This window comes from Diadema antillarum, unplaced genomic scaffold (genome assembly GCF_040938485.1).
Source record: "Diadema antillarum isolate AM-2024a unplaced genomic scaffold, OU_Dant_1.0 scf00000123, whole genome shotgun sequence".
Lineage (NCBI taxonomy): Eukaryota > Metazoa > Echinodermata > Echinoidea > Diadematoida > Diadematidae > Diadema > Diadema antillarum.
In genome coordinates, this window is record NW_027271012.1 from 557,214 (window position 1) to 580,727 (window position 23,514).

The window sequence follows — 23,514 nt, forward strand, 5'->3', positions numbered from 1 at the left end:
TCGACTTGGGTTGCCGACAATCCAAGACGTATGAAATCACTACGGGATATATAATTAATGGGCATCGCCATGACTAGCGCCCCAGCACGTAACCTATTCACTTCACAAATGTGCCTAAATGGCTGTCCTAAATCAACACGTAATAATTAACAAAATCTTATGCATATACCCACTGCTACACAAATAAAATACGATTAATACACTCTGGGATTATTTTTAGAAGCAACAATATACCCAGCAACTGTTGAGTACCACTGTAACACACACACACTGTAATGATACACTACGTCTACCACTTAATCACCAGAATTACGAGTCAATAAATCAAACTTAATAATAAATATGCTTGGTATCTGCTGTCACAAAGGAGTAACAATTGTTCACTACCCCCTCCTCCCCTTATCACAAAAAAGAAAGGGAGCAGCAGGGAAACCAAGGCACAAAAAAAAACGAAATCAAAACTGAAGACAAAAAACTGTACTGCACTTGCAAGACGACTGGTGAGCAGTGAGCACTAGTAAACACCAAAAAAAATATGCAGGCGGGATGCGACAGCCGAAGCCACGAACCCCAAACGAGAAATGTAGATACCCCACTACACAGAGACAATTTAAAAAAAAATAATTGAGCAACCACTCACACCCGGTTACCTACACAGGGACACCGGGAGCTGGTCCAAAAAGAATCACTGTACTCCCCTACACTCACACAAAAAAAACGCAGGCCAATTGACCAATAGCCAGCACTAATACGAGCGACAAACAGAATACGCACACAGAGGGACCAGTCTGACACGGACACTTGTCAGTACAGCCAGGCCACCCAACTCACAAATAATAAAATCCAGTCACAGAGTACAAAATGATCGAGAACGGCACTCAACAAGGAGAAATGAAAATCTTCGTTAACCAAAAACGAAAACTAAAAACCACTAGCCGAAACACTAGTTCGAATAAAAGAAGGTATAATTCCACTTACCCCACTGTCCGTCAGCAACACAACGATGCCAAAGGAGCGAAGGCGTGGAGCAACGCAATCTCCGGACGATCACACTTCACAGCAAAATTAAAAACGATGCAGTAGTGGTGGACAATACCGCCCAGCAAAATAGTACAAACAGAGAAGCGAACGCCTCCCAAAACTATGAGCCACTAGCACACCTTCCTCCCGAAGAGAATGGAAAATTCCCCCTTCGAGAAGAAAGAAAAATGAGACATCCGCTGCCACTAAATAATCGCGGGGTGAAAGACTCCTGCGACCAGAAGAAAACACGAACGTTCCACAGATAACACAGTGAGAAAAGAATACGGTGCGAACAGCTCGGAAAACACGTGTAGAAATGACAGCGAGAATAGAGGACCACGCAGACCAAGAAGTAAAAGAACGACAGCGTGACAGGGAGAGAACGCAGAAAACCGCGATGCGGAGCACTACGTGCGAAGAGAAGAGAGAGCGCGACAGAGAGAACACGAATAAGAAACACGAAGAGTCGCGCTATACGAAAACGCTCAAATAAGAAAGCACGATACCAAGGTATCCAGTACAACAGGCGTGCAGCTCACCGCAGGGAAATACCCTCCCTCCTTACACACGATGGACGTGGAGAACTGTGCACGCCAGAGCCTGTATATACACTGGAAGCCTTGACAGAACGGCTAGCGAGTGCAGTGAATACACGCCGCACACACGAGCGATCAGGCAAGGCTATCGCGCGAGATGGCCGGCAAGTCTCAACTCGCCCCAGCCGGGATACACAAATATACACACGTGAATACAACACGCAACGAATACAGTGATAACACGCAACGAATGGGGCAAGGGAGGTCTACCTACCCAAGCCACCGAACACGTGTGGAACGAAACACGTGAAACAAATTAAAACGAGAAACAGATCACGCAGACGACTACCACGCAATTACAGTACAGGGCAGACCGAAATCTGGACCTGGACCACGGTGATTAAGAAAAACGCACCACGCAAACAATGACAATCGCACTCACAAGCTGAAATCACGCCGAAGAATAATTTCAGCAAACACCATCGACAATCAAACTAACAAACGAAACACGCTTGCAACTAGAACAATCAGAAAAGATGATATTTCAATGAATTTGGAGCTCCCTGAATACAGGTGGGCCTGGTCTAGTGCAAGATGTTACAAATCACGCACTGTCACTCAAACAACACACTCCTCCTCCCCAACAAGCAAAATTACCAATGAAAACGATTACACCAAGACAATTCGACAAAAGAAGCACAAAACGAGTTACACTACAGGAACAATCGACAAACGTGGACACCGCCAAGCTCCCTCGCGCTGCCAAGAGCTCTCGCCTCGGCTCCGTCGCATGTGCTCCACCCTTCGCGTATCGGTGCGGTATAGGAGTGCAACGCCTGTTGGCGAAAATAATAGCGGCAGCGGAGTCAGCTTAAATTGCGGCTCTATGTCCACGAAAACAATGGCACAGGAAGTAGGACAATTGTCCGTGACGCCACTGTTGTAGTAACGGTAGTACTTACCGGCACTACTGGTGAGTTGCAACTGTAACTTGTCTTGTAGCTCAGTCAGTATGTCTTTCAATCAGGTTCCAGGTCACAACTGAGGGATGCGCGTACAGGCAATCCCTTTTAATTTTATACCTCCCCTGTGTAGACAGGGGGGTTAGGGTGAAACCGCTAGGGGGCGCTACTACTACAACATCATCCAAAATTTGACGGCCGACTACAATACATCTGAAACCAATGCTTCTGCCCGCAGTCAAATCTTGGTATGGTCTATGGATGGCCGATGGTCAACTCTTAACTGTGGGATGTAGTGCTCTCTCCCTTCTTATGATTTCACTGACCCACTTGAACAAGATGAACAACCCTGCACCGCTAACATTTGAAATTTAAATTTAACATAGATTCATATCAAATTTACACTACATATCCTAATTAAGATAAAGATCCTAAAATATTAACAGTTAATTAATTGTATTAAAGTTGTAAATTTGCATAACTAGGCTCGTCACGACACTACTACTAGTGCATTAATCTTTGACTTTGTGTCAATCAAGCGAACATGCATCTGTCACTGAATCCCTTCAGAGCTTCATGAACTTCGAGATTGCCGATTTCCTATTAGCAAGCACCACATTGTCATGGCTACATTGTTCCATGTTAGGCCATAGTAAACACTGATAACAGTAAAACTAAAATTTACATGCATGTGGTGGTGGTGGTGGTAGCTTTCATGACAAATACCGTAGTCCCACCTATCCAAAACTATGTGAGTGTCCAGGCAAGTAAAACTTATCAAAGTAACTCAGGCAGTATTACGAAGAACTATAAGGTGTCATTTGTTCGTGAACTTACTAATAATCGTACGATACCAAAGACTGTGTGCAGGATTTTTTATGATACTTCAAATAAACTCAAACAGCAGCCATTTCAGCGGTCACCCATGTAGTGTGCCTGTAGTGTGTGCTCCTCGTATAAACGCACGTGCAATGCGGGGTCGGCCGGTAGCGATTGCAACACCGCGCTGCGGCTGGCTGGCTAGCTAGGGGCGCGCGCAGCAGGCTGGAGCACGAGCAGCTACTGTATCTGTAGCTAGCTGTTTGCTCGACGATGCTGGAACTCACGAAATGCGATAACGAACTCGAGTAGAATCTATCCTGGAAAAATCTTGTCATAAAGCTGAGAGATGGGCAAGTACAAAAGAGAGCGTACAGACGGAGGTAAGTTTATGTGAACATGGCCATGGTGATAAATTAAATGTTGTGATGCTGTGTGTGGCACCGGACCTGTGCCGTGCCTGTGGTAAACATGGTTTTGTATGATAATACTGTACTCGCTGTAGTGTTGTCATCATCGCCTAAACGAGCCTGTGCTGTAGTTATAGTTGGCTGTGCAATACCTGTAAATTTTAATGTTATTGTTAGGAAGACTCAAGTCTTCGGTGTGTAAAGTTTACAGTGAATCGACCATGGCCATGGAATAGCCCAGCTAGCCAGAATCTGTTCATACAATTTTACAAATTACAATAATACTTAATAGTAAAATACTACATAAACTTCGTCTAGATCTATCTAGTCACACCAATACTCAATACTATAGCATGAATAGTACAAAACCTAGACTCTAGAGTATTTAAGATGAAATTTAGTTTAAAGTACGTCTACAATTGGCAGGTGATGGGGTATCCGCACCAGCGACCCCGACAGTTACAGCATGCACCCCGCGGCGGGCTTAGTGATGGGGTAGAAAAGACGGCATATTAGGGTTCGAAATTGGCGATGGTCCGCTGGCCATTGGCCACCCAAAATCATGTCGGACTAGAATCTAGTTAAAAATCATAAAATTCTGAAGTTACTGGTCCGTCTGGCTTGCCAAAATATTGTTTCAGTGTTAAAATTGATTCTAAGTAGTCCGCCTGGCTAGTTAAAAAAAAAGTTAAGTGCGACCCCTGCCCTACTAGGGGCCTAGTCCCTAACCTAAAAAGCTTGTGCTGTGGAAATTGGCCCTGCCGCTGTATCAATCTCGAGTAATTTAAACGCAATTTATTGGGGCTGCATTCACGATTATTACCCATATGAGAGGTAGTTTTGAGAGGCAATTGCAGTTAGTGTTTTGCAGGGTCGTGGAGGTCGTCAGCAGGCGACATTAGAGCATATCACGAGCATCCGGGTCTCATCAATCACTTTACATGTAAACGTTCTGGTCGACCACAAAGAGAAGACATTCAACTTCAAGGACGTCGCTGTGTGTCGGTTACATGCACCGCAGAAGAACGCGGATAAATCAACTCATACAAGGTCGACCACTTCCAGCAGCATGCACTACGCGTCAAACAATGACTACTGTAAACGTGGAAATTTTCGCGGTACATTAATTTTCGCGGATTTCGCGCTACGTTCGGCTCGCGCGAATTCAAAAACGCGCGAATATATCTTCACAATTTTCTATGCACATTTTGAACGGGATGAATTGTGTGCGCTTCATCGATGATACTGCTACGTAGTACAATGTACAGGCATGTTTACGCTGTGCGAAGAGACGATAGATTGCTGTGTACTGTAGCATGCATGTGTGCACCGCACGCACCGATGCTACTTTCCCCCGTGACTACGGTACTACAGTCACAGCTGTACTACGTATTTGAGTGCTTGTACTCGCAGTCGAGCCGCTCGCTACGTCGCTTGTCGTACGCTGGCATAGCAAGCTATGTAGCAGAGGCTTTGGATGAAAGCAGTGAATGTGTACTACAGTAAAGTAACCTGCTGCGGAGCGCGAATTTAAGAACCCGCGAATACGTTTTCGAGCCGCTCAGCGCGAAAAATTAATCGCGCGAAAATATTGACGTTTACAGTAGTCCATTTGTGCTCAATAACTGCACAGTGACCATCAGTTACTACAACTCTCCAGATTGAAACAGAAGCAAAAATAAAGAGTAAAAACGTTCAGATGTTTGAAGTTCGCCTGTTACAACTACATCTTGGAAGTTGGAGTTGAATGACTTACATTGATGAACAATTTTTCAATTATTCGACATGTTGGTGATGATCTACAGGTAGTCAAATGTTGCTTGATCTATATCATAGTGTATAGCTGTATTCACATATTTTCCTTATTTACCTAGGGGATAGGTAATAATTATGATATTGAATGGCCTTGAGGGAGATACCAGATAAATATTGCCCTCACTGAAAGAATATTGCCCTCACTGAAAGAATATTGCCCTCGTCTTTGACTCGAGCAATATTCTTTCAGTTTGGGCTATATTTTCTGGTATCTCCCTCGAGGCCAGCCAGTATCATACTGTATCATACTGTGGTGGAAGAAAGCCCCACCGCTGCGTGCTGTGCTTGATATGTACCAATGAATTTCACACGGTGGGGCTGAATTCACAAGTATTTCAAACAGGCAACCTGCTGTAGTACAATGTAATTACTGTTAGTATGGATATGCAGTGGTGGGGCCTATAGCATCTTTCATCCTCCCTTTTTTCTGTTTTTTTCTTTGGTCTTCAACCTTTTATTCTTGGAAGGACTCCCAATGTCCCTCAACTAATTTAACGGCCAATTTAACCGTGAATACAAGTATATAATATACAACCCTAACCCTGCTTGCTAAAGCACGGGTGCATGCGCGCTGTGGTGGGGCTAATTTCATGATTTTGCCGGAAAAAAAGAAGAAAACTCTTTACCCTTTATGTCCAAAATTTACACCTATTTCATAACCTCCATAATTGCACAGTTGTTTTGCTTCATAATCAACATGATCAAGCATATATGTCCGAAATAAATATAGAGACTGAAGGGCCCTACCTACAACTAACATTCCAACAAGCAACTAGATCTGTCATCTTTGGGACATGATACATATATGGTATGAGTTTGACAATGATAGGCAATGCACTTTCTGAGCTAACCTCTGCACAACTTTTACGGAGAAATAAAAAAGAAGAAGAAGAAAAACAAAGAATCAGTACAGATACAGAAGGTGATCCGAGAGGATACTCGGATCACCTAATTCCCCAGCTAGCATGTCAAACAACAAAACGGCAAAGAATTCCATGTTCAGCTATTCATGATGTGCTTCCCTAAGTTGGTTGGAGAGGCCAAGGGCCAAAGTGATTTTGATTATTTGTTGGTGTTTTTTTTTCCAACCTGGCAACTTGGGGAAGCGCACCAGGGAAAGCCTGACATCCTGTAAAATTGTACCCATTGGGCAAATGTTGTGTTACACTTGTGTTGTTTGTCTGTTGTTTGTTCATTCAGTAGTATTACAAATTAATGCCAAGTAAGTGATAATGACTTAATAACAATAATGATGATAATAATGATAATGTAAATCATGGATGTAACGCTAGACAAAGTATGAATCATTCCTGCCTGAATCTCAAGTAAGGCTTTTAAGCCTTGAAAAAACCTGCACCCAGGTTTGTTGACCTCCCATGCCAAAATTCAACCTCACACAATTGTACAAAAGCATCCAGGCTACTATTATTCTTGGTTTCTAGTCAACACCATTACGGTGGAATTATGGGTGACTTGCTATACATACATCATGAATACAAAAATATGTTAATATGTGATCATCCAATGAGCCATATCATATGCCACCAACAGTAAATGAAATGAAATGACTCATAATTTGTTTGTTGTACATCAGAAATTATGGTAAATGAAAATAAGGACAGATTGTTGGCAAAATATAATTGGTAAATGTAGTTTCAGCTCGCAGATGAATAATGATGTTATTAAAAGCCAGATGTTTATCATTCCTTTTATTCCATCCCCAGATTCCAAGAAGTCAAAGAAATTCAGAGTGGAGTCTCCAGATCTGGAAAATGAGGATTCTCAGGGAGCAGATGGTAAGTAAGGTCTGCATGGTGTAGACTATTTGTATTTTTAATTGAAATAGATTCTAGTCATTTATTCATGCAGATTTTGAATGGATTACTTGATTGAAGCATTACAGTGTATTTTGAATCATTTAAAATGAATATTCAAGATGATTATTAAAGGGCAAACATAATCCTGTGTACCAGAGGCCTGTATGAGATGTCGTTATACCAGTTATTGATACTGTAAAAAATTCAAATTTCTTTGAAATTTCATAGATGTTCAGTGATGAAGTGATCTGATTATATGCGTGTATGTTTACATATGTATCATCAATACTGAAGACAAATTGTGACTTTTGTTTGTTTGTATGTTTCAGCCAAGGAGATAGGGAGTCACCTGTAATTGCAGAGATTTAGTTAGAATAAGATATATTAAAGGCATAATTTCCCATTTGCAGATGAAACAAAACCCAGCATTAGTGCTTCAAAATAGTTCTAAAATGTGAGTTAGGGATAGAAACAACCCCTGCAAAAATGTGAATCCGTAAAATAGATATTAAGTATTGTTAAATATATAAAACGTGAACAATAGTTATGATAAAAATGTTTCCAGACTAAACCGTCTACAGTTATGGTTTATTTAGAAAATACAGATATCTCCATATAATTTTAAGTTTTATTGCAAAAATTTTAAATGATAGGATGTTTTGTGGCACAACAGAACTTCACGTATGCATTAAATGTTATATCTTGAATTTTTTTTTTTAAAATCACTGTCCCTAAAGGTAAACAGGACCTGTAATCTGTTCTTTGCTGAGGAGTGTGGGCAATGTGTGCAATGCTATGGCATTTCTGTGCCAGTGTGTACTCAAAAGCACACAAAGGGTTACAATTAAGAAAAAAAAAAAAAAACCACGGTCATCTCACCATGCCTTTCTGTTCTCTTGCACTAGGTTCATATCTGCCCAAAAATGCCAGTCGGCAGGTGGAGGAGGAGAAGGAGGATAAAGATGAGGACGAGTTTGGGGCCAAGGACTACCGCAGTCAGATGCAACTCAAGAAGGACCACAGTTCAAGACCCCTCTGGCTGGTAGGCTCTCTCTCTCTCTAGAAGTATGGTGTAGCTTTGGTTGAGACCTGATTTTAGGGTTTTTACTGTTTTGGTGAAATAATGATAATGATAATAATAGTGGCTACTTGTATAGCGCACAGGTCCACCTTTCAATGCTTATGGCACTTCAAAAAATGAAAAGGTAGATATATACATTTTCAAACATGACAACAGAGAAGAAAATGGCAAACAACAAACAAACACATACCAGATAAAGAATACAATTGTTCTGAACATTGTAGACTGCAATAGTGAGAAACATGTTATGAAATATGAAAGAGCATGTAATTCCAAGAGGAATTCAACATATATTTGATGAAAATTGGTTTTCAAATGACTGAGATATCCAAAAACAAAGCGATACGTAGAATAAAAGGTGGGATGCACCTTTTATTAGGATCGTTTTGTTTTACTTTGATTTTGGATATCTCAGCCATATCAAAACCGATCTTCATCAAATAAACTCTGAATTCCTCATAGAATGGTATGTTCTTAACATTTCATAAGTGATTTCTTGGTATCTCACAACAAGTTAGAAGCTAAATCCTTATCTCCCCCAATACTATACCATCCCTTTGATGGAAGCTTCCTTATTTTACAGTCATGACTAAGAGAGCAAGTAACTTTAATCCAGAAATAGCACAGGGATGATATGTCCTTTAACAACAAACATCGTATCGATGTCATAAGAAGTTCAAATATTTTTATAATTCATTATTACAGTCTTTTTTTTTTCTCCAATGAATGAAATCTACTAAAGACCCTCTTTTTTCTGTGGTGGTTGTGGTGAAGTTTTCACACCTGGGGCAATTGCTGTTAAATGAGCAGGATTCCCAATATCAGCTTTCCAATACAGCCCAGATTTGAGTTGCAGTAGTTTTTTGTATCATGTGTGTGATGAGTATGCAACCTTGTAGTTTGCATAGTTGGATGTAACATCATCACAATGTGAAGCACATTAACCAAGATCCATTGTGAATTTGCCACTTTCATAAAGCAGGGTTGTTGTATTGTTTTTGTTTTTTGTCAATCCATAGATGGATGATGTTTGAAATGTTGACAATACTTTTGGAGACTTAATATTTTTGTCATAACAAAGGTAGCAAAAAAATCACATGGCTTTTGAATCTGTTCTTTATTTCAACATTAATGCCCCAATACCCAGAGTTTGAGAACCCTCAACAGAGTGCTGAAAATTCACAACATAAAGAGGCTAGTTAGGAGAGGTGAAGCTCAGCTTAGTCCCACATACTGATATTGATGATGGGCATATTCTCTTCTTAAACCAGGCCCCAGATGGACACATCTTCTTAGAGTCCTTCTCTCCAGTCTACAAGCATGCCCATGACTTCCTCATCGCCATCTCAGAACCTGTATGCCGACCGGAAAACATCCACGAATACAAGTTAGTTGCAGACAGATTTGTTATGTCCAGCAGTCGAAATGCCATAATTACTGACAGAATTCCTCATTCAAAAGATCATGGAATGCCTTGTGCATCATGCCAACAGCTTAGAACTCATTTGAAGTCTATGTTTAACTAAGTAAGATTTTATTATCATTATTATTATTATTATTATTATTTTGAGGACAGGCTGATTTTACTACAGCATGCATCTCCCATAGACACCAGCCCGCATATACTTGGGACCAGTCTTCAACAGGTTAAGATTTGCATTCCATATGGTTGCACTTAAAGAATCTAAAACATACTTCATTTTACCTCTTTCTCACATTTTGTAAATATTAGCGACATGCTTTAAGAGCGCTCTAAGAATGAGGCCAGTTGAAAACAGCTGTCTGTATTCACAGCACACGAAGAATATTGATCATCTTGAAGATGTGTTTTGTATATGGACCTTTAATAGAGACAAGAAATTAGAATGGTTCATTTGAAGGGAATCGTTTGCCTCTGTAGTGATTTTGTGTTTTGCTAAACTGAGACATTATTTTTGATTGACAGGTTAACAGCGTATTCACTTTATGCTGCCGTGTCTGTGGGTCTCCAGACCAGTGACATCATCGAATACCTGAGGAGACTCAGCAAGACCTCCATCCCTGATGGCATTGTGGAATTCATCAAGGTACGAGAGACTGACCTAAGATTGAGACTTGATGTGGGGCGACGAAGAGGAAATAATGCATTTATAGTGTATGCAGGGCAACCCTCTAGTATGTTTCTGTGATTTAAGTGTACAGTCAAACATGTCTATTGCGACCACCGTCTATAGCAACCATCTATTTGACACTAAACACAAATCCTCCCCCAAGAGAAAAGTCATGTTAACAACCCTGTCTATAGTGGCCACCTGTCTACAACGGCCACTTTTTTTGTCTCCCTTGGGTGACCGCTATAGACAGGTTTGACTGTACTTTGTCTCCATAAAAGGCTAAAAAATTATGAAAAAGAGTGTTGTTTTTTCAATAACATCATTTAGCAAGATTGTATACAACTTTCCAATTTTCAGCCAAAATATGATTTATGCCTTCAAAATATGTTTCTGACTGTGCATCAGTATGATTACTGAGCTGCAGTGGTAGTGGTAAGCAGCCCTTTATTGTGAAGGTTTTAGAATTCAAGATGGGGGGGGGGTTATGCATGGAACATTTTTCTGCAAAACAGAAAGAATTAGAAACAGAGAGAGAGAACAGAGTGTGGAGACTGCAGAGTTTTGCAGGATTAAGATGAATGCCCCAGACAGGATGGGGGAGGAGAGAAAAATCTTACAAAGACAAGATGTGTTGAGAATTTAGGTACCATCAATCATGGCTGATGCCTCATTTCACTCCCATGAGGCTTTGCAGAAATCAATTGATAACATACTCTTTGTAAAAAAGAAAAACATCTCGACAGGTTTGATCCTGTTCAAAACTGCAAACCATATCCTTTTCTGCTCTCAGTGCAATTTCCATAAATTCCAATTTTGCTGCCATACATGCATCAAAAACTGAACTGTGTCACATACCGTGTACATCTTTTTCTGGTGATTATTGAATTAAGAAAAGAGTGTATAGATCTACTGCACCCTGTTAGATATACATTTCAAGAATCATATGATGGTTTTAGATGTCCATGCGTTTGTAATGTCAAAGTATGAACTTAAAAAGATGATTAAATATTGATGAACTTGTCACTTCAAGTATTGTTCTATTTGGTGACTGACCTGCTCCCTGTTTGTCTTTATTCCAGCTCTGCACACTGAGTTACGGCAAAGTGAAGCTGGTTCTGAAACACAACAGATACTTTGTGGAGAGTCCCTTTCCTGTAAGTGCACTCTCATTTGGTCATTAATGTATTGTCTACATATCGTCACTCTTATCTGTGTGAAGTGACACATCTTCAGTTGGTCAAGAGAAGAGAATTAGGCTAAATACACAGAAAAAAATAAGTTTGTAACATTTTATGAGCTACACATAAGTAATATACGTGGTAGTAATACAGACAGCTTTATACACTGGTAGGTGAAATAGGGTTGAATTATGGATTGAAGTTTTTAAAAAAAGAAAGTAAAAATGGTTACTTCATAGTTTGCAGATCCAGGGATGCATTAATATTGATGATATGACTATATTCTTAAAAGAAGTGCAAAGGGACTGCATATGAAATGATACACACAAAATACTATAAAACTCTTCAGCCTAGATGACTCTGACAGTAGGCGTCAGGTAATATAAGACCTAAATGTGTCATCATCAGTATGTAATTAAATTCATGCCATCAATCTTCAATATTAGGATGTGTTGCAGAGACTGTTGAAGGACCCAGTGATACAGCAGTGTCGTCTGAGGTCAGACGTGAATGAGGAAGAGACGGAGGAGGGCTTGCTGGTATCCCAGAGGGCAGCGGGAGGCTCGTCTGTGCTCAAGGTAGACTCCATTTATCAAAGGGACTGCATATGAAATGATACACACAAAATACTATAAAACTCTTCAGCCTAGATGACTCTGACAGTAGCCGTCAAGTAATATAAGACCTAAATGTGTCATCATCAGTATGTAATTAAATTCATGCCATCAATCTTCAATATTAGGATGTGTTGCAGAGACTGTTGAAGGACCCGATATGAGCTCCCTCGTGGAGACTTGGTACATACATATATATTTAATAATGTTCATATTTTTCTAAGATTATTAATATTGTCTGTTTTATGTTAAGTGCTGTCTGGGGCAAATTATTTGTATAGGGCCCCATTTTTCTCTTTCTTCTTTCTTTCTATAAAACAACAACAACAATCCATTTATCACTCTTCATAACTATGCCAAATCTGTGCCCTTGCCTTTGCAGCACAGGTGCAAGAGATGTTCAAATGGTTTCCTTCTTCAGCAAACCTTTTAAAATATATGTCCTGTTTTCCAGAATTAAGTCTTCTTCTACTCATAACTCAAAACGTCCATCACCTAACTCTCTACCTTGATCAGGCTTGTTGAAGTCGTTGATGGAATTGAAGTTTTTTTACTTGATCTACCAACCTTTTATAGATGCTTTCCCTGTACAGTAAAACCACCTATTGGTCTTTGTACACTGTCTCTATGTGATTAATGTCTTCTGTACAGGTATGCATGCTCCATTTCTGAATTTAATCCATTAACTTTTAGCGTTACAGTTTTCATACTCAAGTTCCACAAGCATGCCAGTTAAGTGCTTTCTATTAATAACTGAAAGTGGTCATTGTCTCAGTGACTACAATTTTTGTATGTCTTTGAAATTGAGTCATCTGATCAGTTTCAAGTTGTCATTTGTTAGTCAGTTGTGTTCCCTAGGAAATGTTGATGGATGGTAATGTAATGTTGCAGTATTGTTGCTATACAGATAATCTCAGTGAAAGAGGAGCCCATGATATAAAACATGTAACCATAATACTAACTTATCCCACCAATCTCATTAATTCCCCTTTTCCTCAAGTTGAATGCCCCAAACTCACAAGGGCACACAAATGGAGCTGGAACATCCCAATCACAAGATGGGGATGCCGCGCCCGGAGGGGAGGCTGACGGAGAGAAAATCCCCACCGACATCTTCGACTTCTACGAGAAGATCGACAAAGAAGAAGATGAAGGAGAGGACCTGACTGCCGTCTCTTTCGAAGTCGTCCAGGACGAGATTGAAAACCTGCAGAAGAGGTGAATGAATTCTCATAACCGTGATTCCAGCAGACATTACAAACCACCCCCCTTTCTTTTTTGGACAGTACTAAATTAGGCTACTGAAAGAGTTCATTCTGAAGACTAACTGGCAACTTGATGAATGTGTTTGGCCATGAAGTAAAGATGAGGGTGGTTACAAGTCCAGATGGCATTTGTGTTTGAAAGTCAATACTATAAAATTGTCTTTGACTTGGAGAAAGGTTTGTCTTACCAATTTATTTATCACTCCATTTCAATCAATCTTTAAATGTCTTTGTCAAGGTTCAAATTGTTTGTTAACTTATCAGTGAAGATAATAAATATGGAACAGAACAATGTAATTTTTTATTCTTTTTTTTTTTTCTTAATGCGGTTGATGATCAGGTGCATTGAGCTGGAATACCCCCTGCTAGCTGAGTATGACTTCCGGAATGACACAAGGAATCCAGATCTCAGGTGAGACTTTAATAAATCATTAGATTGACGTGTAGTTTGTTTTCTGTTTTCCGTTTAATTTTGGCATATGTGTGATCATGCAATCTGCGATTGAATAATGTCAGGTCGGATTGAATTGTATTTAATTGATTATCATATCATCTCACTTATCCAGCAAGTAGGCCTCGGGTATATATTTTGAAATATTTCAGTGGAAAGAGACTGACAGCCATAGGATGGCAGCTTGTTACAGAATTACATAGAGAGGCACCTCTAAAATTGTTGAAGATTGATAGAGTTGACTTTTTTTCTCCTCTCCCTTCCCAACATCTTTCAGCATCGATCTGAAGCCCACAACAGTTCTGCGACCCTACCAGGAGAAGAGCCTGCGGAAGATGTTTGGCAACGGACGGGCAAGGTCAGGGGTCATTGTCTTGCCCTGTGGTAAGTCTTTAACTCACTCCTAGCAGTGTTGTAAGTTATGAAGAGCATAGTATGGTATTACACACAAGTTGGAAATGGAGTATTAAAATTATAGTGTTACAGTGAGAATGTAGTAGTGTAGTTTTGTGAAAATTATTGTTTGATATGGGCAGTTGACAGTGTCGACAATAGACTTGATCACAAACTTCTTCATAGATATGGTTTGACATTGACGTGGTTAACTAGAGAAAAAGAAATGGTCCAAACATTTGTATTTGAGTAGTGCAGTGTATTTTGATGGTACAATTTCCTCACTTTTGCAAGTTCCCTTCAAATGAGCAAAGATGGATTGATTTTCCATAGGCCTAGTTCAAAACACAGACCTCATAATGTTGTTTAAGCCAATTAAACACCCATTCATTCATAGCTGCTGTTCCCATGTACTGTAAACACACAAATTTTTCCACTGCATTAATTTTTGTGCATTTTGTGCTACTTTTGGCTAGCGTGAATTCTAAAACCCCACGAAAATATCTTCACAATTTTGGGTTTGACATTCGTGCAATGTGAATTCGAGAACCCACAAATATGTTTGTGGGCCGCAAAAAATTAATCTCGCGAAAATAAGGATGTTCACATACCAAGCCCATCTCCAAATTTTACCTCGCCATCCTCAACCCCCCCCCCCCCCCCCACCCAACCCCTTCCTGCAGGTGCCGGTAAAACCCTGGTGGGCGTGACCGCAGCCTGCACCGTCAGGAAACGGTGCATTGTGCTCTGCACCTCGGGCGTGGCCGTAGAGCAGTGGAGGTCCCAGTTCCGGATGTGGTCCACCATGGACGACTCCATGATCTGTCGCTTCACGTCGGATGCCAAGGACAAACCCAAGGGTGGGTGTCATTGCTGTCCATCTGACTGTCCTCATGAGATGCAAAATAAAGTCCAGTAGGCATTTTTGTAGCTTCACAGACTTAGGAAAGAAGAGCTGTAGTTTGAAGGCTTGATGTGCATTTTGTAAGATGACATGTAAGTTTGTCATATAGTGTGACTAATCTGTAACATCAGTCATATTGATGCAATTATCATTTTTTCATCATCATAATGATGGTGATGATGACAATGACGATGATGACTGTGATGATGATGATGATGATGAGGATGATGATGATGATGATATTAATATTAAATATTAGTAGTAGTAGTAGTAGTAGTAGTAGTAGAAATGGTAGTAGTAAGTAGTAGTAGTAATAGTAGTAGAAGCATCAACAGCAGTAGTAGCAGTAGTATTAGTAGTGGTAGTAATAGTAGTAGTAGAAGTATCTATAGTTGTGATAGTGGTAGTGTCATTAGTATAAGTATTGTCAGTATCATCATCTGTAGTGTATGCATCTACATCTATGATAAACTTTTTTTCAAAACCAGTTGCATTCAGGGACATACAGTGTATTGTTCATTGCTCTCATCACTTCAAACTTTATCATTCTTCAGACCTTTGTCAGTAAATGCATTTCACGCTTCTTTGCTATTCATTGTCACACCAGGTTGCAACATCTGTATCAGTACATACTCCATGGTGGCCCACACCACCAAGAGGTCGTGGGAGGCTGACCAGGTTATGCAATGGATGCAGTCCCAAGAGTGGGGCCTCATGATTCTCGACGGTAAAGAGATGTTTATTTCTTTCTTTCTGTGTTTTCTTATATTTTTCTTTTAAACCTGGTAAGTGTAATATTTTTGTAAGTTATTATTCTTACATGTATTTCATTGAAGCTTTGTTTTTATTTTCACTGACAATTTCTTGATCTGTTTTAGCGAGTAAAAGCATGTAAGTATTAAACAACAACAACAACAAAATGGTTTCTCCATGTAATGGTTATTCATACCCACAGTTGTTCCAAGTTTCTTGCAATTTTTCTGTGATCATCTGTTTCATCTGGAAAAGAAAAAAATAAACCCAAACTATTAAAGACTCGGTAGCGTAGGTGTTCATGGATAGTCCAATCCAGTAGTACATATGAAAACCACAAATAGTACCAGTCAGCGAATACATGCATCGAAACGCACGCTTGTCGGTAACGGTCGACTCCGGTCAAGATTATGTGGCCGTGCGTTTATTTATATAAAGATCAGTGATAAATCTGTACACAATTCATTATAGGTATTTTCAAATTTTTTGGAGACGGGCTTGAATATAAGGCTGTACCTTCCTGCTTGTCTCCTAACACTATCCAATTATTTTGTTTTCTCGTATTTCTCATGACTCTTGCTGTAATTCTCATGCGTTTATATAGTATCTCTTCATTGTTTGTAATGCTGTCTGTTTCTGTTATATGTTGATTTTTATGGAAGTGTTAAATAAACCTTAATCATTCAATCAATCAATCAAATTTATCCAATCCTGGCCAGCCTTGCCACTCCATGAATCCCCACTCCACAAGGTCTTTAATCTCTCCGGATAACATTCATGAAGCAGTCTTCATTATGATTCACGATGATGCCAACTTCTCCTTCTCTTAATAATCCATTCAACCAGAGGTGCACACCATCCCAGCCAAGCAGTTCCGGCGGGTCCTGACGCAGGTCCAGGCCCACTGCAAGCTGGGACTGACGGCCACCCTGGTCCGGGAGGACGACAAGATCGCCGACCTCAACTTCCTGATCGGCCCCAAGCTCTACGAGGCCAACTGGATGGAGCTGCAGAACCGCGGATTCATAGCCAGGGTGCAGTGCGCCGAGGTGTGGTGCCCCATGGTACCGGAGTTCTACCGGGAGTACCTGGCCATCCGGACCAGAAAGAGACTGGTGGGTGGACCTTGTTCCTTAGACAGTGATTGGTGGTCGGTGTGGTGGTGGGCATGGTGTAGTGGTGGCAAACATGGCCTAGTGGTGGTGGACATGGTGTAGTGGTAGTGGACGTGACCTAATTGTGGTGGACATGACCTAGTCGTGGTGGACATGGCCTAAGGTGGTGGACATGGTCTAGTAGTGATGAACATGGTGTGGTGGTAGCAGACATGGCCTAACATTAGTGGTAGTTTCTCAGGATGTTTGCAAACCGACAAAGACATTCTGACATAAAAATTAGGGCAATAAAATTTATGTAACCTTCGCAAAATACCTTGATGAATTCCATATGGATGTATCATGAAGTAACATCCCATTGTCATATGTACAAAAAAAAATGTAATTATGATATTCAATTACAGTATGTGATAATATGCAGTTATATTGAAGTTTTTATTTTGCCATTCAATTCAATTCAATTTTGTTTTGTTGTCCGTTTCTGGCAATTTGTTTTGTTTGCATGCATACATGTTACATTGTCCTATTTACCATTCGAATCACATGCAACTCAGTGCCAAATGTCATTTCATGAAATGCACCTGTTTTAAACATCCAAAACGAATTCCTTCAAGAATTTATGATCTGTTAGAATATTACAGATTGATTCGGCGATACAATTGATTCTAGAAGAAGCAAATGATGATTATTTCTGGCTTTTGTTGTTCTCACAGCTGCTGTACGTCATGAACCCGAACAAATTCCGCGCCTGCCAATTCCTGGTCAGGTTCCACGAGCAGCGCAACGACAAGGTCATCGTATTCTCCGACAACGTGTTTGCCCTCAAACACTATGCGGTGGCCATGGGCAAGTGAGTCAACTGTTATTGTGCTGATCTGCCATAATTATCTCAGAATTTGACATACTGTCCTTGTGTGTCTAAGGAGATATTTTTGAACCCCATTTCACTGACCTATGCACTCTTGTTTGTTTTTTTTTTTTTTTTCTTATCGAACCGAACCAAACAATTACAAGAATCGTAACATACATGTGCACAAAGCAACAATATGTAGAATCAAAGACTTTACCCTAAGAAAAATGTGTGTAATGTTTTTGAAGTATCGAAATCAATTGACCTGGAACCTTCACGAGAATGGTAAATTTCAATGTATGATACACATCACAGATTGGAGTTTTTTTTAATCAATTGCGTGTAACATTCCAGAAAAGGAATTTAAACAAACTGTGACATATCCTCATCAAAATTTAGCAAATATACTTCCTCAAGTGTATCTCAAAAATGAAATCATCTCTATGCCTCCTTGATCTCAGGCCATACATCTACGGTCCGACAAGCCAAGGAGAGAGGATGCAGATTTTGCAGAATTTCCAGCACAACCCAGCGGTCAACACCATCTTCATATCTAAGGTATGCCTCTGTACCAGATGGCATGTACATTTTACTCTGGTAGGATGTTGTCTATTGATAGATGATACAGAGTCCTCCAATGTACTGTAAAACTAGTAATGTTTGCAGGTATGAAACTTTTGTGAATTTCGCAAGGAGCAAAAATTCTCAAATATAAGATGCGCATAATTTTTATTTTTTTCTATACAATGCATTAAATACCAGTAGCAATTCTGAAAGTTTCACGAAGCAAAAAAGGCCATCGGCTCCATTTCGCAAATGTTTCTGATTTTACAGTAGTGTGTGCGTGCAGTGCTCTATATAATCAACTGTGTCTATATTGTGCTTATATGTATGTATCCTTTTTATTGACAACAATTTCATCTTTTTTCCACAGCATATTCTATTACACATTTGTATGCTCATACATGTCATCAGTTCATTACCTTCTGTTATGTATTCTTATAAATTTCCAATCTCTCCTAAATTCTGTGCAGGTTGGTGACAACTCCTTTGATCTCCCTGAAGCCAACGTCTTGATCCAGATCTCTTCCCATGGTGGATCCCGCAGACAGGAGGCCCAGCGTCTCGGCCGCATCCTCCGGGCAAAGAAAGGTTCGTGTCAATGGTCACTGCATTTGTGGCATCTATCTGTCTACATTGACACTTGCGCTCCCGATAGCAGAAGTGAAAAGATCAGATCTGTACTTATGTGTCTGTCTTGCCATTCACTACTGACTACAGATTTGCTAAGTCTTGCAGATTCTGCAGGAATCTTCTGCAACTGTGGTTGCTTTATAATGTTTTATGATAGATGATCGACAAATTTGGGGCGTAGCAGTAGACATCGATCTTCCACACCATAGTGAATCGCATGCAGCTTGTTGTGGAATGTGATTGCTAAGGCACGATCAGTCATCGCATAACTTTCCACCACCCACTTTTGAACAGGGAGGGTTCTTGAGAAATAAAAGCTAGGTACACCGACTTGTATTATCGTACACTTTCAATCACAAAATACCCCAAAACAACCCATTATCCTGGCAAATCACATCAGGCAGACAAGTTTTTGGGTAGACCCTTTTGACATATCACGAGCAAATTCCAATGGTGGAAAATTAATTTTGAGCCCTTCTGAAGACTATGTTTTGCCTTTAATATGATTGCTACTCATCATTGTACAGTGGACTCCTGTTATAACAAAGTCCTCGGGACCAGCATCTTTCTCTTGTTATATCGAAATTTCATCATAACCGAACAAATAGACAATAAACACCTAGAGCAGGAAATGTTGCCGCCTAAAATTACATACTGTAACTAGAATTTTGTTATAACCATGTTTGTTATAATGAGAGTGTGCTGTATTCTCAATGACAGGTTCCGCAGCGGAGGAGTACAACGCCTTCTTCTACACCCTGGTATCACAGGACACCCAAGAGATGTTCTACTCCCTCAAGAGACAACGCTTCCTGGTCAACCAGGGCTACAGCTTCAAGACTATCACCAAGCTGGCTGGCATGGACCAGGTGACCAAATGACCCATCCTTATGACCTCATCAATTCTACTCTAGATTATCATCAAAGGACTGTCAAATGTTTGTGCTCTTGACAGTCTTCCATGGTCTTTTGGATTGTTAAATTGTCTGAGTTTCTTAAAGTTATAGAGGAGTACTTAAACTTTGAACATTTTGTTGAGGATTGTGCAGTTGGACATTATGAAAATGTTGGCATTTTGATGTATTTTTGTTATTTAAAATCTATGATATTTCAAATGTTCTAGCTTTGTCTTCAACTAATATCAGCAAGAAATATTTGACTGTTTCCAGCACTCAATTGACTGTAAAAGTTAGATAATGGCATTATCTTGACTGAATTTCCAATTCCAGGAGAACCTGAAGTATTCCACCAGACAAGAGCAGCAGCAGCTCCTGCAGCAGGTCTTGGCTGCCAGTGATGCGGATGCAGAGGAGGAGCGGTTGCCGGGAGACGGGAAGACAGGATCACAGGTACAGGCGGGGATGGAGATGATGGTGTGGGGTTGTGATGATCATAGTGATCATGTGTGATTAGAATATTAGCCACAAGAATTGGGCATGAAAAAGAAATCAGATCGACTTCAGTAAAATCAAACTTGAAATGATAAAATATGGCTCTGGTCCCATACTACAAGTGGCAATCTAAGCAATGTAGTCAGAATTTTGTATACCTCCATTCAGGTCATTCTTACAAGGCAAGGGGCTACAGTCAACTGTGCCTAAATCGAATCTATTTGGACTGAAGATATAGCTTCGACGCAGAGAAAATTTGACTTATGAGGGATTAAAATCAATAGAATATAAAGAGAAGGGGACTTGAGAAGACCTTTGACTTGGATCATTATTCGACTTATGCAAAGTTGACTAGAGAAAGTTTGACTGGATGTAGATGTGATAGGAATGTTTGACACAATGGCCCAAATTCACGAAGGTGGTACACTTGAAACCATGGTGTAAACCATGGACAAAGACTGTAGTTTTGTATGGGGCGCCAAGTGTCACATGGCCTACGAAATGTTCATTTCGTTATGAAATGACTGATTTCGTAACGAAATAGGCCATGCGACACTTGGCGCTCCATACAAATTATCCATGTTTGAAACCATGGTTTCAATTGTACCACCTTCATGAATTCGGGCCAAGAACTGGGGATGAGGTAGAAATTGGTTTCAAATTTAATGTAATTGAATTTGGAATGACAGAATGTGGCACTGGTGCCATAGTATTAGCATTACATGTAATCTTGGTGATGTAGTCAGAATCGTGTACACTTCCAATCGGGTCATTCTGGCATGGCAAATGACTTGTGAGTACTGTTCGAGTGGTATGATGCCTATTGTTGACATGTAGGACCCAGTTGCATTGAATTCTGATGAATGCAGTTAATGCAAATGGCAGGTTACCCCATGAGAAAAACAAAACAAAACAAAAGTAAATATCTGAAAATTAACTGCAATACCTTGATGTTACAACCAATAAGACACCACTGCTTTCACTTTGCTGGTAGTACAGTCACAAATGCATATTCATTGGCATTGTAAATATGTTAGACTGATTTTTCTGAAGTAACTCATCAGCAAGGCTTTCAGGTTTATTCTTGTTGGGGTTTTTTTTTCCCAGTGTTCATGATTGTGAACTTTTCTTTTGATAGGGAAGCAAATAAGCATTTTTGGCAGTACTAAAATGTACCTAAAACATTAATTTCTCATTCTTGCTCTGCCTTTTTCTTTTCCAGGTGGTTCGTCGGGTCGGCAACATGAGTTCCCTGTCGGGAGCCGACGATCAAGTCTACATGGAGTATCAGTCACGTGGCACCAAACATGTCCATCCCCTCTTCAAGAAATTTAGGAAATGAAGCTTGCACCATAGAAGCGACTTGAGTGAAATCATCAATGTCATCTGTTGGAATATGAGCAAAATGTCCCATGTGTAACTATATAAGGGAAGGCATCAACTCTTATCTTTGCTCATCCATGGTAACTTCCCACAGTGATGTAATTTTTGCTTCATGGGGATCCATGTGTGACCAGTACTTTCATCTAACCACCGAGACAGTGGGTAGTTTCCAACCCCACAGGATGTTGCTATGGAGACGGACACATGAGGAGCAAGGATGCTCAGAATCTGGTCTGAAGTCATCAGTAGCAAAGCTTTAGGAGTTTTCAGTGCTTCATGATGCCTTGAGCATGCAAGGTACCGCAGTGGTGTCCCATCTCGTGAGCTACCATCACCAGTCCTGGAGTGGATATAGTGGAGGAGGATCTTCTCAGTGTAGCCATGCATCTTCTTTTTTTTTTAAATCACTCATGGTGTTAACATTCCAGACTGTTATATTTCACCCACAATGCAAATGTGGAAACTCTTTAGCCAGAGCAGAACGAGAGAACCATGCTCGTTTCTTGTTGCACAGATTGGAGTACCGGTATTTGGGTTCCTACGTTGATATCGGCACATAATATTTTTGTGTTGTTATTTTTGCAGTAGAGATATTGAAGCAGGAAATTTGCAAAAGTAGTTCTCGTCTTTGGATAGTGAGGGATAAGTAGCAATATTTCACATTCTGTTTTCAATACAAGTTTGTACAGATCATGCGGTCTATCAGGAAGAGCGTGGAATTTAGCCAAGGGAAAAAAAAAAAATTGAGAAGCCAGCTGTCCAAGCTTTTAGCACTACAAGCTTTACATAAAAACAGAAAGAAAGATGAAACGTCTTTCTTTTCACCTTGTATGGCTCCACAAAGAACAAAGTTTCTTTGGCAGTTTGTGTTCACACGAATGAAAGTTTTACAACTGTCCTTTCTTAAAGGGAAATTTCAGACCGGGGAAAGGTTTGTATGAAAAGAAAGGGTAAAGACATATCAGCTCAACAATGAAAATTTGATAAAAATTATAGAATTCTTTTTAGGGAGGTTATGAAATTCCTAAATTTTTTGCTGATATTTGCAAAACTGTTATCAAACAGTTGAGATAAATATGCAAATAAGTGAGCTGATGATGTCATTACCTCTTAGTTTCAATTAATTTTGTACAAAAAAAAAAATTGAAGAAAATTTATTTTTTTCTTTGCTATGAAAATGTAAAACACAAAGTTTTCCTGGCTGAATAATCTCAAAATAATGATTAATCAGATATACAGGGGAAACTCGGTATAACAAACACTGCTATAACGAGATACCGGTTATTACGAGGAAATTTTCCCGGTCCCAAATTTCCTTCCACACAAGTCTATGTAAAATGCTACTCTTATAGCGAGATCGGCTATAACGAAATAACTGCTATAACGAGATAAATTTTGTGATTTCCAAACAAAGAAAAACATAGCCAATCAAACCTGTTATAGCGAGGTAAAGCAAAATGTCTTCGG

At 40.0% G+C, this 23,514-nt stretch overlaps 1 protein-coding gene across 1 annotated transcript; it reads left to right on the forward strand.

Moving 5' to 3' along the window:
- The first annotated feature begins 7,266 nt into the window (after positions 1–7,266).
- LOC139720163 (general transcription and DNA repair factor IIH helicase/translocase subunit XPB-like) lies at positions 7,267–22,421 on the forward strand. The gene is made up of 18 exons (XM_071631528.1): positions 7,267–7,361; positions 8,288–8,424; positions 9,735–9,850; positions 10,409–10,529; positions 11,636–11,710; positions 12,181–12,312; positions 13,349–13,566; positions 13,954–14,025; positions 14,342–14,448; positions 15,141–15,317; positions 15,969–16,088; positions 16,961–17,229; positions 17,943–18,079; positions 18,541–18,637; positions 19,114–19,231; positions 19,994–20,142; positions 20,503–20,622; positions 21,887–22,421. Exons 2-18 carry the CDS (start codon positions 8,383–8,385, stop codon positions 22,004–22,006), a joined length of 2,190 nt encoding a protein of 729 aa, XP_071487629.1. The 5' UTR covers positions 7,267–7,361; positions 8,288–8,382; the 3' UTR covers positions 22,007–22,421.
- The last annotated feature ends 1,093 nt before the right edge of the window (positions 22,422–23,514 follow it).

What these genes read in the sequence shown, in the direction of transcription:
- LOC139720163 (XM_071631528.1), top strand. Translation starts at nt 8,383, where the DNA reads ATGCAACTCAAGAAGGACCACAGTTCAAGACCCCTCTGGCTG. An exon ending in GTTCAAGACCCCTCTGGCTG is followed by an intron (nt 8,425 to 9,734) that starts GTAGGCTCTCTC and finishes TTCTTAAACCAG; the next exon opens with GCCCCAGATGGACACATCTT. An exon ending in GCATTGTGGAATTCATCAAG is followed by an intron (nt 10,530 to 11,635) that starts GTACGAGAGACT and finishes TCTTTATTCCAG; the next exon opens with CTCTGCACACTGAGTTACGG.